The sequence below is a fragment of the Orcinus orca genome, chromosome 14, assembly GCF_937001465.1.
Source record: "Orcinus orca chromosome 14, mOrcOrc1.1, whole genome shotgun sequence".
NCBI lineage: Eukaryota > Metazoa > Chordata > Mammalia > Artiodactyla > Delphinidae > Orcinus > Orcinus orca.
Window position 1 is genome coordinate 59,314,255 of NC_064572.1, and position 15,391 is coordinate 59,329,645.

The 15,391-nt window shown below is 44.2% G+C and overlaps 2 protein-coding genes across 26 annotated transcripts in view; one reads left to right on the forward strand and one right to left on the reverse strand.

The window, feature by feature from the left end:
- ZNF518A (zinc finger protein 518A) overlaps positions 1-9,653 on the forward strand; it is a 92,197-nt gene extending 82,544 nt beyond the window's left edge. For 4 of the 22 annotated variants that reach the window (XR_007471281.1, XR_007471289.1, XR_007471284.1 and 1 more), the window contains one exon: positions 9,265-9,650. The gene's annotated coding sequence lies outside the window, so the exon portion shown is untranslated. Of the gene's footprint in view, positions 1-9,264 lie in introns of all 22 variants that reach the window. The other 18 variants (XR_004482590.2, XR_007471282.1, XR_007471287.1 and 15 more) reach the window with 8 other exon arrangements.
- The window catches only part of BLNK (B cell linker), a 75,455-nt gene that overhangs the window by 16,835 nt on the left and 43,229 nt on the right, over positions 1-15,391 (reverse strand). For all 4 annotated transcript variants that reach the window (XR_007471290.1, XM_004268385.2, XM_033425665.2 and 1 more), the window contains 3 exons: positions 13,609-13,772; positions 8,054-8,135; positions 6,690-6,761 (listed from right to left, as the gene is read on the reverse strand). Coding sequence is in view for 3 of the 4 variants with exons in the window: in XM_004268385.2 (XP_004268433.1) it covers positions 6,690-6,761; positions 8,054-8,135; positions 13,609-13,772 (318 nt within the window). In the remaining variant the exon portion in view is untranslated. The remainder of the gene's footprint in view (positions 1-6,689; positions 6,762-8,053; positions 8,136-13,608; positions 13,773-15,391) is intronic.

Here is a 15,391-nt window from a genome sequence, read left to right on the forward strand (position 1 = left end):
TTGGAGAACACTCATTCATTCATTCATCTCTGAGTTCTTAGGGCCTTTGCTCATTGCAGAAATAAACAAATGGAGAGAAGCAGCAAGCTATTACCCAAATCTCATCTTCTGAAGTCACAGAAGGGACCCAGAGGGTCTTGTCCCACGTGCCCATTTCCCTTCCCTCTACCTGAAGATAGAAGCCAGAGCATCGTTATGAGGGAAGAAGGTGAGAGATAGGCAGAGATTCACTGCTGAGATAGGCAGCAGGCCTGGATGCGGAGAGGCCAGAGCTAAGCCAGCTCCCCTCAGCGTGTCCCAGCTGCCTCCTCTCAGGCTGATACCGCCTGCCTGGACATTACTGCTCAGTGAGATAAATGTTTTAATTAAGAACTTACTACATTTATAAGTCCACAATTCCTAATGCACTTAAAGGGGATACTCTGTACATATAGGTTGGACTTGCCCACAGTATGTATTTGAGTTTGCAAGATAAAGCACACATAAGTAAACACTGAGGTAATAATCTATTAGCAAGAATTATTGAGAACCTGGGATGTGTAAAGCCCTTGGAGGCACTGTGTTAGGGGCTGTGGAAGAGCTGAAGAAGTAGACATAGGCTTCTGCCCTCTCAGAATTTATAACAAGAGAAGACACATGCACCCCATGCCACCTCATCTGACAGGACCACCTATTCCAAACACACAAGAAAGGGAAAAAGTCCTCGAAAAGTATTAAACACAGAGATCATAAAGTTCATTCTCATGTACTTGACTAGAGAGAGGCCTTCAGGCTCTCACTCAGAGCCCATTTACTCTTTCTACACATAGTCCTTACATAGGGCTAATTTCCATAAGCACTCACCAGTGGCATCTGGTGAAGGAACGGCCCCTCCCATATAACCCTTACTTAGATGTAAGCTGACCCTGATGGGATTTTTAAAAACATTTTGAGAAAGAGACTACATATGGAATTTTTTTTTTTTTTGCGGTACGCGGGCCTCTCACTGTTGCGGCCTCTCCCGTTGCGGAGCACAGGCTCCGGACGCGCAGGCTCAGCAGCCATGGCTCACGGGCCCAGCCACTCTGTGGCATGTGGGATCTTCCCGGACCGGGGCACGAACCCGTGTCTCCTGCATCGGCAGGCGGACTCTCAACCACTGCGCCACCAGGGAAGCCCCATATGGAATTTTTAACATTTCCTCCGACAATAAACTGAAATGTCATCTGAATGTGTAGTAGTATGAGTCTAACTGTGTTTTATTAGCAAGGGTATCAAGTTGATATTGTTCTTCACATTCTCAATACTTAAGATTCACATTGTGAAAATACACTTTGCTACTCATAGATGTTGATAGAAAGTTTTGGGGAAGAGAAAAAAAATCCCTCGTCTGAAAAATAAGGAAGCAGAAAGAAGGTCTAAGTCAGAATTTCCTCCCAGGGGTCCCCTCTCTTTTCACCAAGGGCTCGCTTGGCCTGAGCATGTTATTGTTGTCATATCTACTGCCTGGTTTCTTTACTAAGCTTCCCTTTCCTTCATATCTGCAAACAGTTGGCCAACGTCTTCCTTTCCCCTTCCCTCCTCGTAAATAACTTCTGCAGTCAGAGGAGAGGGAGGGGCATGCTGGCTGTCCTCTGTGGTGGTGGGGTCCAGTACAAGCTCTGGTTTTGCATCAGGAAGACAGGGTTCCAGTTACTTCTCTGCCAGCAAACTGGCTGTGTGACCTCTTACGAGCCACTGTGTCTCAGTTTCCCCCTCTGTGAGATGGGGATGCCACTAGCTACTTTATCTAACACAGAGTTACTGTGGTTAGGTAATAAGGTAACTTTGAACATGTAAAGAATTAGCCAAATATAAAGTAATATTGCTGGAAAGGGACTGAAAGTTTTGAGGGTCAAAAATGTTATGCTAAGTGAAAGGAGTGAGATGGAAAAGACTGTATATTATATGACTCCATCTATATGAATGTTTGGAAAAGGCAACTCTATAGCAACAGAAAGCAGCTCAGGGTTACCCAGGGCTGAGGATGGGAACAGCATTGACCACAAATGAGCATAATGGCTCTTTTGGAGTTGGGGTAGGCACAGAAAGTTTCTAAAACTGGATTGTAGTGCTGGTTACAAAACTCTATAAATGTAATGATTTACAAAAAACATTGAATTATACATGTAAAATGAGTGAGTTTTATGATACATAAGTTATAGCTCATAAAGGATCTCAGTAAGTATGATTATTGCTATTTTCATTTTCTCATCTTGTTATCTACCACGGCAGTATCTCTAGGTGCCGGGCACTGTGCCAGGTACTTCACATGTGCCACTTCTAGGCCTCACATAACATCAAGGGAAGCAAACAGAGGCTCAGAGGGGTTAACGGGCAGGGCCAGGGTTGGAAACCAAGGCCATTCAAGTTGAAAGCCTAGGCAGGCAGTGTCCTCTCTAGCCAATATCTCATAATGTTACTCTGGGGCATGATTTGGCATGTCAGATTCACTTGCTGCTTCTCCCTTATGTGGGGAAAGATTAGTGAAACAGAGGGCTGCTTTTGTGAATGCCCACGGGAGGATGGAGAGTTACTCCTCGTAGGCCAGTGACCCTCTCTGCCGCCCTGGCTGAAGTCAGACCCCGGGGCATGGCTGGGGTAGGACAACACTGTACCCTTCTCATTGCCAGGATCCCTGCTTCCTGGCCAAGCCTAATTCTTGGTTGGAAAGCTCCAAGGGAGAAACTGGGGATGCAATAGAGGAAGATGTGTCCAAAAGCTTACTAATAAAAGAGAAAAATCATCTTTGTTTAAATCATAGGGAGCAAAAAGTTATGTTAAGGTTTGATTTAACAGCACAGGCCTTGCACAAGCTGGTGCTTACCGAAGTTTCTTAACTTGGAAAACAATTTACCCTTAGTTTTTCCTTCTACCACGTATATTTTATACATCATCCTCTTTTCAGTTTTGCATACATTGGTGGTAGGTTTCCTTATTCTTAATGATCTCAGTGTTGGCATTGTAAGCCCTTGGGATTTAACTCTCTTTTAGCTGTTATAGATACCCTATTATCATTAGTGGGGCTTGCATACTAGCCGAAGCATCCCTTACTCTCAGGTACTATATGAACTCTTACAAAATACATAAAAGAGATTTAATTTAACAACTTAAGAATAATTTGGGCTATGGGTAAAATTCTGCTTGCATATTAGCAGGGCATTGTAAATTCCTAAACTCCTCCCCTATTTTAAGAAATAAAGAGATAGAATACTTTAAAAATGCTGTTTACTTAGAGCAAGCTCAGAAATACATGCTCTGTCTACCCTTTTCTGACAAAAGCTACAAATTAGCCAGAGGTTGCGCTGCCTTCTTCTAAATGCTCATTTAGAGATAAAGCACAATGGACTTCAGTCTTTCAGTTTGTTTAGACCAGTGCTTCTTAACTGGGAGTGATTTTGTCCCCCTCCCCCAGGGACTTTCTGCAATGACTGGAGAAATCTTTGCCTATCACTACTGGGGAAGGGGGTGCTAGTGGCATCTAGTGGACAGAGGTCAGGGATGCCGCTAAACAGCCTGCGATGCCCAGGACAGCTCCAACAAAAATCACCTAGCCCCAAACACCAGCTGTATTGAGGTTGAAAAACCCCCGAAATTTAGAGTAAAACTTTATATGGAAAGGAAGAAACACTTCTCTGAAGTGTGTACCGGGTGATGTGCCAGGCTGGTCATGAATCAAGGCAGGTTAAACAAGGGATTCTGAACAATAACAATAATAAATCACAAAGCTATCATTTTATGAGTGTGATTCGTATCTTTTTACTCATGTAATTCTCACAATACCCGTAGGCATAGGTGCCATTTTCCCCTTCATTTTTTTCAGGAGAGGAAACTAAGAAACAGAGGGATTACTTAGCTTGCTCAAAGTCTGGCACCTAGTGAGTGAAGACTTGGACCCTCTGCCTTTGGAGTCTGTGCTAACTCCTGCTACTGTACTTCCCAGTACGGAACATGAAGGAGAGGGAGAGCCGACCTCTGCACCTAATTCGCTGTGTAATCTGCGGCCAGCAGCTTATTAGCCATCAAAGAGCCAAAAGCAACATTAACCAGAGGCAAGTGTCATGGCGTGGGACTTTAACAGAAACCCTGAAACCTTAGCACTTTCATGATGCCTATCAGGAAACTTTCTGAAGCCTTTAAAGACAATGATCTGTTATTTAAAGACACAGGCAAGTAGTCTGATTATTCCTTTTATAAAAATCATCTCTGAAAACTGTACTGTTTGCACACTCAAAAACTCGCTCTAGCTGTGCAGGTTTGTTCCCTACCCGCACCCCCCCCCCCGCCCCCCCGCTCAAGTTATCTCACTTCCTTCCTCCTCCTGAACTTCCTCCTGTCTATATCCAATAATCATTTAACCAGGAAATTATTTTCTTGTTCAGGTTTGGTTTCTTCATCTGATGCCTCTGGTGATAAAATATAGCTATACTAGGTTAATATAAAAACTAATGAATAAAAAAATCCAGTGGGCTAATGCCTTCATGATGGGGCCATGTGATTCCTTAAAGACAGCCAGAGTTGGGGGACTCAATCGCTCTCTCAACCAACTGACCCATCTACCATTTCAGCACCTACTCTGAGCCAGGTCCTGTCTAGGCCTTGGAAACACAGCTATGAGCAAGACATGGAGCTGAGAGTCTTATGGGAAAGACAGGCTGATTGGAGTATTGGGTGTGTTTTAGGAAGGAGAGGTCTGTGTAAGGCAAGAAGAGCATTTTAAGATGTAAGCACCAGAGAGTATTAAACTATTACTCTAAAGGAGGGTTTAAGCCTTCATTTATCTGTTTCAGTGAAAGGTTCTCTATTCCAGTAATAACAGCCTTTCTGAGTTATCACGTGTCAGGAGTCTCCGTTTCAGTTGGGACCAAAGCGACCTCACTGTGACATTTTAGGTTGGTGTGTTGACATTTGTTCCCAGAAATTAAGATGAGCTCGATAAGATGGCTCTGACCTCTAGCCCCCAAGTATAAAGAGCCTGTGGATTCCGAGGGGGAGGATAAATAAGAACTTGTGAAGAGGGTGAGCAATTGCACAGGAAATGAGTCTAGGAAAAGATATTTAAAAATACTCTTCTTTCATTTTCTCTCAAGGAGCACGTCCCTGAAAGCAGAGGTCAGTCTCCCAGTCTCTGTGTTCAGCCTTCAGGTCTGGGACAGAAGGGAGTGTGTGTGCGTGTGTGTGTGTGCGTGTGTGTGCGCGTGTGTGTGCGTGCGTGCGCGTGTGTGTGTGTGTGTGTTTGGTACAGGGTGGGGAAGAGGAGAAGGAGAGAATGCTGTTGAGGAAGCTCCTGCACTTCTCTGTGCTGTAAGAGGGTTGGGGTATGGGCGCCACTTAGTACTGTGGGCCTCAGTCTGGGGGTTGCCAAACCCTACAGGAGACATCTAGGAACCACTGAGTGTTCATGGTTTGGGTAGGGATGACATGGTAAAAACTAACTTTGTAATGGAATGAAGCTAGCAACATTTGGAGGGGGTCAGAAGCTCATCTCAGTGACTGAGGAGAGAGCCTAGAGGCAAGATTATGGCTAGTGGACTCTGTAAGACAGAAGGTATGAAGTGATAAAGTAAAGAAAGCCTGGCTCAGGTGGTGGCAACTAAAATAGAACAGCAAATTCAGGAAAAAGCAAAGCAGAATTGGGACAGAACATGGGCACTCTGAGACATGGAGCCTGGAGGCTGATGTGTAAAGAGGAATAAGGATGCCCAAAGAGTAAGGGTGATGGATGCACTGAGCTTGAGGTAGTGGGAAGGTCAGTGTGTTCAGAAGGGAAGAAAGGTCAAGGTTGGACACCAGAGAGTTATCAGCTTAGACCAGAGAAGTGAAGCCAGAAGAATGGATAAACCGGGAAGAAGTGAAAAATACTACTCTACCGAGCACCTACTGTGTGCCAGGCACTGCATTAAGCATTTCCCATTCACAATTTCAGAATTCTCCTGTCTCTGGGCACGGGCTATCATCTCCATTTACCGATGAGAAAATGTGATGCTTGGAGAGGTGAAGTACAGACCCAAAGTGATACAGTTGATAATGGGGAGCACTGGGATGCCTGGCCCATAACCCAAGCTCTTAACTGCACGACGTTCTGAAGGAAGAGTAGAGGGCTGAGGCTGAACGGTGCAGGCGTCCTCAGTCAGGGGAGGGGAGAAGGAGGGCAAGCCAGCCAAGTGCCCAGAGAGGTAGGATGAAAAAAAGGACTTGTGGGCTTCCCTGGTGGCGCAGTGGTTGAGAGTCCACCTGCCAATGCAGGGAACACGGGTTCGTGCCCCGGTCCGGGAAGATCCCACATGCCGCAGAGCGGCTGGGCCCGTGAGCCATGGCCGCTGAGCCTGCGCATCCAGAGCCTGTGCTCCACAACGGAAGAGGCCACAACAGTGAGAGGTCCGCATACCGCAAAAAAAAAAAAAAAGAAAAAAAGGACTTGTCTGATAGAGGCACAGGGGCATGGGGGCGAGGGTCCCCTCACATAGGTGCCCTCAGACGGTGGATGAGCCTGAGGAGAAGGCCTCTGTTACCATTTATTAGGACATTTGGAAATACAAGGGATTATTTCTTAATATTTGCTCTGAGTTGTTTGTTTTATTTAGAACAGATTAAAAATGAAACCCCCAAATGTAATCATTTCACAATAAAAAAAACAGAAACAAAACCACCAAATCTTGTGTACACTCTACCTGAAGCTGTCCCTGGAGGTGAGGCTGGCTTTGAGAAGTTATTTGGCTTGGTTGATCTATTCACCATGGGAGCTGAAACACAAAATCACACCTATATTGTAATTATATATATATATATATATATATATACATACACACACACACACACACACACATATACATATATAGTAGATAGTCTACACACACACATATACATATATAGTAGATAGTCTACTGAGGGAGATTCACACTTATGGAAAAATGCATCTTGGAAATGATGGGTCAGACCAGAGAATCTGCAAAGAATGGGGGACACAATTAGTAAGCCCACAAGCCATTAAAAGAAGCCTTCTCAGAAGAAAAAAACATTTTTAGAATGAATATATTAATAATTAAAGTGAATACTGGCTTGGAATTTCATTTGCCAAACTGGGTGTCTAGGAGATGAAAGAGTTTGTTTTTTTACCAGGAGACGTGCATTGAACTAACAATGGAGGGGCCAGATTAATAGCCCCACCTTCCCTGCCACACGTAACACACATAGCACATATCATTCCTCTTGGATTTTGTAGGTTTATGGGGGGTGGAGGTGGGGGCATTTAATTTGTATTTATTGTTTCATGGTGATGGGTGAATTCAGCAATTGTGGTGGGTCTAGAAGCTGTCGGTGATATTTAGGGCGTGGGAGAGGGCTGCGACGTGATGGCAGTGTAAAAACCGAGTATTGCTACTTTGGAGTCAAGTTTATTAGATGAGTAATGTTACTTGAAGAGGCAGCGTTTATACAGGATTATATTTTCCATAGCGACTATATCCAGAGTAATCACACACTGTTCCACACCTCATCTGAGTCTATGTGGCACGGGCTTTTGGAGATAATTTGTTTGTAACTGCGTTTGTTATTTCGTGAAGAATTTACAAGTGAAATGTTTCTCATGGGCCTGAGATAGCACTCAATTTTAAAGAATTAGAACATAGAGCATATTTTACTCTTTCATTTTTTCAGTCCTCTGCAGAAACTGTTCCTGGGGCAATATTTGTAAGGTCAACATGGTGGCTCATGACTTTGTGAGTATTAGGTTTTATAAGAAATCCATTCTAAGTGAGTAGCTAAAGAGAAGAACTTAGGTGCTTTTATACCTTGAGAAGAGAGTATTAAGTCATGGAAGAGGATGGAGAAAGAAGGGTAAAGGCTATAAAACACAGAGATGGGTTGCTCACTATGCTCTCTGTTCCACTAGCCAAAGAAGGCAAATGCTACGGCCACAGAGGAGAGAGGCCTGGGCACTATCATTTCTGAGCCCCTTAGAGCTCGCTACCAAATGGTCTTGTATGCCTCTATCAACTGCAGAAGTTTTCAGGTGCTTAAAACTACAAACTCTTGCCTTTTTCAGATGGGGGTGAACTGTCTTCTGTGGGATGAATATAGTTTTCATCTTCATCTTCCACAGGGACCACATAATCAGCCTAAAAGAAATACAGAAATGCTGTATATTCAGAGTTTACTGCATAAGAAGCAGTGATATTTAGAAAAATCTTCTGAGATATAATCCATATACCATTAAATTCCCCTATGTAGAGTGGTTTGGTGATTTGTAGTATATTAACAGATATACTACACTGCAATCTAGCTTTAGAACATTTCCATCACCCCCAAGAGGACCCCTGCACCCATTAGTCACTCCCATCCATCCCCTCCCCTGACCTCGTCAACCACCAACCTTCTTTCTATCTTTAAGATTTGCCCATTCTGGACATTTTATATAAATGGAATCATACAATATTTCAATACACAGTCTTTCATGACTTCTTTCACTTAGCATAGTAATTTCAAGGTTTAACCACGTTTTAGTACTTCATTCCCTTTTATGGACAAATTATATTCCATTGTATGACTATACCACATTTTACTTATCCATTCATCAGTTGATGGACATTTGGGTTGTTTCTACTTTTTTGGCTATTATGAATAACGTTGCTGTGGACATTCATGTACAAGTTTTGTGTAGATGGACATTTTTCTTGAGAATATACCTAGTGGTGGAATTGCTGGGTCATATTGTAGGTCTATATTTAATAGTTTGAGGAACTGTTAAATTGTTTTCCAAAGTGGCTGCACAATTTTTCCATTCCCACTGGCAATGTATGAGGGTTCCAATTTCTCCACATATTCACTAATACTTGTTATTGTCTGTCTTTTTGATTGTAAGCATCCTTGTAGGTGTGAAGTGGTATCTAATTGTGATTTTGATTTGCATTTCCCTTAATGATGTTAAGCATCTTTTCGTCTGCTTATTGGCCATTTGTATATCTTCTTCAGAGAAAAGTCTGTTCAACCCCTTTGCCAACTTTTAATTGGGTTGTTTGTCTTTTTTATTCTTGGATTATGAGTTATTTAAATGTTCTAGATTTAAATCTCTTATCAGTTATATAATTTGCAAAAAAATTCTCGCATTCTACACGTTGTCTTTTTACTTTCTTTATGGTATCATTTGCAGCACAAACGTTTTACATTTTAAAGTCACTTTTATCTACTTTTTTCTTTTGTTGTTTGTGCTTTTGGTATTGTATCTAAGAAACCATTGTCTATCCCAAGGTCATAAAAGTTTATACCTGGGCTTCCCTGGTGGCGCAGTGGTTAAGAATCTGCCTGCCAATGCAGAGGACACGGGTTGGAGGCTCTGGTCCGGGAAGATCCCACATGCCTCGGAGCAACTAAGCCCATGCGCCACAACTGCTGAGCCTGCGCTCTAGAGCCTGTGAGCCGCAGCTGCTGAGCCTGTGTGCCACAACTACTGAAGCCTGCGTGCCTAGAACCCACGCTCCACAACAAGAGAAGCCACCACAATGAGAAGCCCGCGCACCGCAATGAAGAGTAGCCCCCGCTTTCCGCAACTAGAGAAAGGCCGCGCGCAGCAACGAAGACCCAATGTAGCCAAAAATAAATAAATAAAATAAATTTTTAAAATTAAAAGATTTATACCTATGTTTTCTTCCAAGAGTTTTATAGTTTTAGCTCTTACACTTAGACCTATGATCCAGTTTTATTTAACTTTTTATATATGGTGTGAGATTGGAGTACAATTTCATTCTTTTGCATGTGTATATACAGTTATCTTAGCACTGTTTGTCTAAAAAACTAATTTTTCCCGTTGAATTTTCTTGGCACCTTTGTCAATAATCGATTGACCATAAATATAGGGAGGCAGGGATTTTATAAGAGGTAAATAAAGTAACCAGATCTCAGAAGTGGTTTTTACAACCTGCCTTGGTTGGTTGCCAACATGGGGACTGGGAGAAACAAAAACCAAACATGTATTGAGCGCTTATTGCCAGGTGCTCTTCTGAGTACTTTACGTGTGTAATCTCACTTACTCCTTGTAATAACCCAGAAAGGCAGGTGCCACTAGTACTATGCTGTAACACTATACTAGAGCTGTTACCTGCCAAAATAAGCAGATGGTCAAGAATCATCATAATCTGTGTCCTAACAAGTTCATCTTCACGGTGCTGCGGTGTTTTGATATAAACCCCATTATCCCATGTTCACATCACAAAAAACTGGCTGTAGTTACATGAATAATTGGTCTTTTGAAGCCAGGCAGATTATTCTACTGCCACAACCTACATGCTATTAGAATCCTTCCTCAGCTTTTACAATGGCATGATTAAAATATAGATGATTATTTAAACAATCATCTTAGATCAACTCCAGTGTTTAGATGTTCAGTATTAAGACACCTGCTGTAGGTATTTACATGTTTGCCTTCCCCCAAACTTTAAATGTGAAAAATAGGAGCACCACGGATTCATCTTATTTTCACTTTCCTATTGCCCTTCACCCCATTCCATGTCAGGAGTCGTTAAGATGAGCTATTAAATGCCCACATGAGTTTCTTGCTTAATACAACTCATGTGAACATTTAATAGCTTTATATACATTATTTTACTGAATTCTTTCAATGATACCTACTATTAAGTTAGGTGTACTTATCCGCATTTTACAGGTGAGGAATTTGAGAGCAGTTGAATAATCTATCCAAGGTCACATAAAATCACAAAACTGATGCCCTGCAAGGACATGTACTGGGTCTGCTTTGGGCACCAATGAAGCCCTGGCACATTTGTGTTGAATGAAGAGCTGGTCTCTTCTCAGTGGATACTGGAGAGGTGGCACAGGATAGCTCTTTAGCACCTGGGATCTAGTATGTAATCATCTGATTTCAAATGCTGGCTCTATCATTTACCTCTGTGACCTTGGACAAGTTCTTCAACCCCTTTGCACCTCATCTGTACCATTTCCTCATCTGTAATGGGGGTGATAATAGCACACACTTCCTAGGGTTGCTGTGAGGATGTAATGAGATAATACATACAGAGTGCTCAGAACACCACCGACACACAGCACTGGTCAAATGTCAGCCGCTCTCGTTGTTATAGCACAGATGCTCCTTCCTCCCACTGCCAACTCTCTGGTCAGCCTGAACCCCCATATTATGCCTGTAACCTGTATGGTAGGGCTAAACGTTTTCATTTATGCTTCTGTTTGACTTCTTTTCCTGTCTAATGGCTCAGCCAGATCTTAATGTTGGCTTCTTTTTTCTTTTTTAAACCTCTTTCTCATCTTGACTGTCCATCTGCCCATTCCAGAATGTGCCTCCTCCAGACTTCTCCTTTTCCCACTGGTTCAGACTTGCCTGAGCCACCTCCACAGGCTGCTATTAGCAAAGCTCGGCCTCTCCCCACTGGGGTCCACCTCCAGTTAGTCACAGAAATGGAGAGCTTCACGTAACCCACAGTCTTCATTTGTATTCTGTGTCTGAATTGATATCTTCATATGGATTTGCCGAATGCCGAAAGAATTCACGGTGAGACCCTAACAGATGGTCTCCTACCATGTCCCATGCTCAGATTCTCCCGGCCACCCTGTTCTCACCCTGAAAGGGCAGCATCCCCTCTCAGACTGACAGACAGACTGAGGATTGACAAACCATACTCATTCTCAGTCTGCTGACTTCCTGACTTAAACTGTCTCTAGAGAGGGGGTCATAAACTCAAATACTTATAGGAGCAGGCGTGGAACAATAATGGGACATGTACAGAGTCAGTGTGTGTGCAAGTCTTGTACGAGTGATGGGGATGATGACAAATGGAAACAGGGGCCAGGGATTCACAGCTGAGCTGGAGTATTGCCATGAGGTTCAGCTGCTTTGAGGCCATGGCTGGCCAAGTGTTGACAGGCCCTCAGTCTTCAGGAGAAACTAGAAAACTGGATTTTATGAAGAATCTAGAATATGGTAGAAAGGAATCCAATATCTATATATGATACATGGAATCCTTCTTTGTGTGAGGCACTGTATTTAGTGATTTTATATATATATATATATATATATATATATATATATATATATATTCCTTTATTAAATCTTTAAAATAACCTGAAGAGAGGAAAAGCTGAGACTCAGAGAGTTTATCTGACTTGCCTAAGTCACACAACTAGTAAGGGTCAAAGCAGGAATTTGAGCTTGGGTGCTGCCTCTATTTTATTTAAAAGTCTCTTTTCCGTCTCTTCTTGGGCTACAAATTATTCTAAGGTGGAAATGAAGGTCATTTCACAACATGCTCATAAGCTGTAGGTTTTACCATCTACAGGCATTTAAAAACAAGTTACTTCTGGGGCTTCCCTGGTGGCGCAGTGGTTAAGAATCCGCCTGCCAATGAAGGGGACATGGGTTCAAGCCCTGGTCCAGAAGATCCCACATGCCGCGGAGCAGCTAAAGCCGTGTGCCACAACTACTGAGCCTCTGCTCTAGAGCCCATGAGCCACAACTGCTGAGCCCGTGTGCCACAACTACTGCAGCCCGTGTGCCTAGAGCCTGTGCTCTGCATCAAGAGAAGCCACCGCAATAAGAAGCCGTGCACCGCAAAGAAGAGTAGCCCCACTCTCTGCAACTAGAGAAAGCCCGCGCGCAGTAACAAAGACCCAATGCAGCCAAAAATAAATAAATATATACATAAATAAATTTATAAAAACAAGTTACTTCTTCGAGAAGCTGCAGTAAGATTATGTCGTGATGGTTAAGAGTTGCCTTTAATGTTCTTTTCTTTCTCAGACTGTTACACTTGTAGGGTTGTTCTAATGGCTAAGTTTGAGGGCTTGTCTTTGACTTTATTTAAAATACAAGTACATCTGGGAGCCATAACATATTAGGCTTTATCAGTCATTCCTCCAATAGCCTGAATGGGTTTACCTGTTCATTTTTAAATTGGAACAATTCCATATGGAATAAGACGTGAAAATCTAGGTGCTGGCAGAAGGGAGATTGATGACATAAACCGAGAGTTGGGTCCTGGACAATCGGTAAAGATGGTCCCTGGATACCCGGCACTGGGGAGAGGGAGTGAGAAGCAAGAGCTACCGAGGGAAGTGAGGGGTCAGCTCCTCCACGGGTTGTGCAGGGTCTTCCTACAGACTAGGGGTCTCCAGTGTATGTCCCACTGCACCCCTCTGCATTTTAGAGGAGGGGGGTGGAGGATCAGAGAGAAAAGAAGGTGGGGGAAAGAAAATGAGGCAGGACAGGGAGAGAAGCAGTGGGGAATAAAGAGGGAAATATATTATGGAGGAAAGAGAGGTTTGCAGGAAACTGAGGGACTCTTTCTCGAAGGAATAATTAGAGGGGCACAGCTCCAGTATGGATATATATGCCTGTAGTAAATGAAAGTGCTTAAAATAAGACCATATATGCCATTTTTAAAGAAAACATCCTTTCAGCATAACAGTGGAGAGTTAGAGGGGGCAGGGTGGCTAGTGCCGGCCGGAGAGCAGGGCCTGGAGGAAGGAAGACACGCCTGAGGCCACACTGTCCTGCCCCTCCCCCTATCCGGCCCACATCCTGCCTTCCACCGGGTCTGGGCAGTCTTCTGGACAGAGTTACTTTACCTCATCCTCAAGGAGCTCTTTGGGTCTGGGTGGGACTTGAGGTTTGTGCAGAGAAGTCGGGGCTGGCAGAGTGGCGGCCTGCCTCGCCTTTGCCGAAGGCCAGTTGGGTTTACTGGGAAGGGTCTTGCTAAAGGGCGGAGACTGCCTCTGGCTTGACCGATTGTCTTTGAGAGGAAAAACAACAAGAACAACAAAGCATAAGATGAACGGGTTCTGGATCATTCCCTGGGCGGAAGCCACTGAGATCTAGAAAGTATAAAACCCCCAGCATCTATGTAGCCAACACATTATTAACTGGGGCATTCCCTTAAAGAGTAGAATGACATGTTAGGCAAAGATTTCAACTGCCCATTGACTTACATTATAAAAACCAGGAGAATGTCCTCATCAAAAACATCCTCCTAGGGACTGATGGAGACCCACAGACCCAGGAGAGCAGACAGCCCAAACACTCTGCTAAACAGAGTGGATGGTGACCTTGTGTGTGTGTGTGGCGGGGGGGTCTCGGGGAGGCGGTACTCCTCAGTGGTTCACTTTGCTCCATGAAGCCTTAAGGGCAGTGATTCTCAATCCTGCCTACACATAGGAACCACCTGGGAGCTTTAAAAAATGCCAAGGCCCCACTCCAGACATGCAGTTTGAACTTCTGGGGAGGGACCTGGTATTATAAGTTTTAAAATTCCCCAGGTTATTCTAAGGTGTATTCAGGGTTGCAACTACTTATGCGGGTGAACCTATACGTTCCTCCCCTTGATGATGTCCTCGAATCATGGGGAAGTCGTGAGTACCCCCTGGTCCAGGACCGTCCTCACCAGGTGTCAGGGAAGGAGTCCAGGCTCCTGCTCTCCACCCACCAGCCACACTCCTTTGGGCTGCTTCTTCATTATGTAACCTCTCTGGGCCTCACATTCCTCATTTTTAAAATGAGGATCGGAGCTATCCACCTCAGAGTTATTGTAGGGATTAGGGAGAAAGCAGCAAGGCAGAGCTGCTGCCTAATATACACAACTAACCTTACCTGCATAATGTGGTGGAGGGCTTAGGCAACAGGGCGTCTACCCGGTTGATCTGCGAGCACACATTCTGACTGATACACTGTAGGAAAATCTTCGCATAGGAGTAAGCTGGTGGGTTCCCCTTCCCGGAACCAGCTCAGGCGCTTACCCTGGCTTCCTGCTCCTTCCTCCTGCTACGGCCGGCCCCTACCTTGGTACAGCTGCCCCTGCCTCTGCCTGGCCCACTCCGCTCTCCTCCCGGCGCCTGCTCCAGCCCTCGGCCCGCGCTTCTGCCTCGCTGAGGGTATGTGGTTAACTTTACACTTGGTGCCTCCTTCTGGTGGCGTAGCTGCGTTCAGGCGCCAAGGCATCTACTTTACTGTGCCTATGACTGTCAGTTTGTGTAGTTTTATTGGCAGCTCTTGGAGTTTACTGAGATTTCTTAATATAAGATTTAAGCCCATCAGAAGGAGCAAAGCATAGAAGACAGGCTTCGAAGAGTATGACCTGGAATGAGCCGCGTAACCGTCCTGAATAGCGGTTTCTTGGTCTGTAAACAGGCCTGATGCAGCCCCTTCCTTCCCAGGGTTGTTGCGATGATTGAACGAGGTCACAAATTTGGTTGCGGTGTGTGGAGCAGAGTGGTAAAGAGCACGGGCTTTGGAGGCTGAAAGGCCCGACTTGCATCCCAGCTCTGCCACTTATAAACCTTGGTCCAGTGAGTTCACTCCTCTGAGCCTCACTTTCCTCCTTTGTGATTATCGAGAAGGTGAAGTAGGCCATGGCTG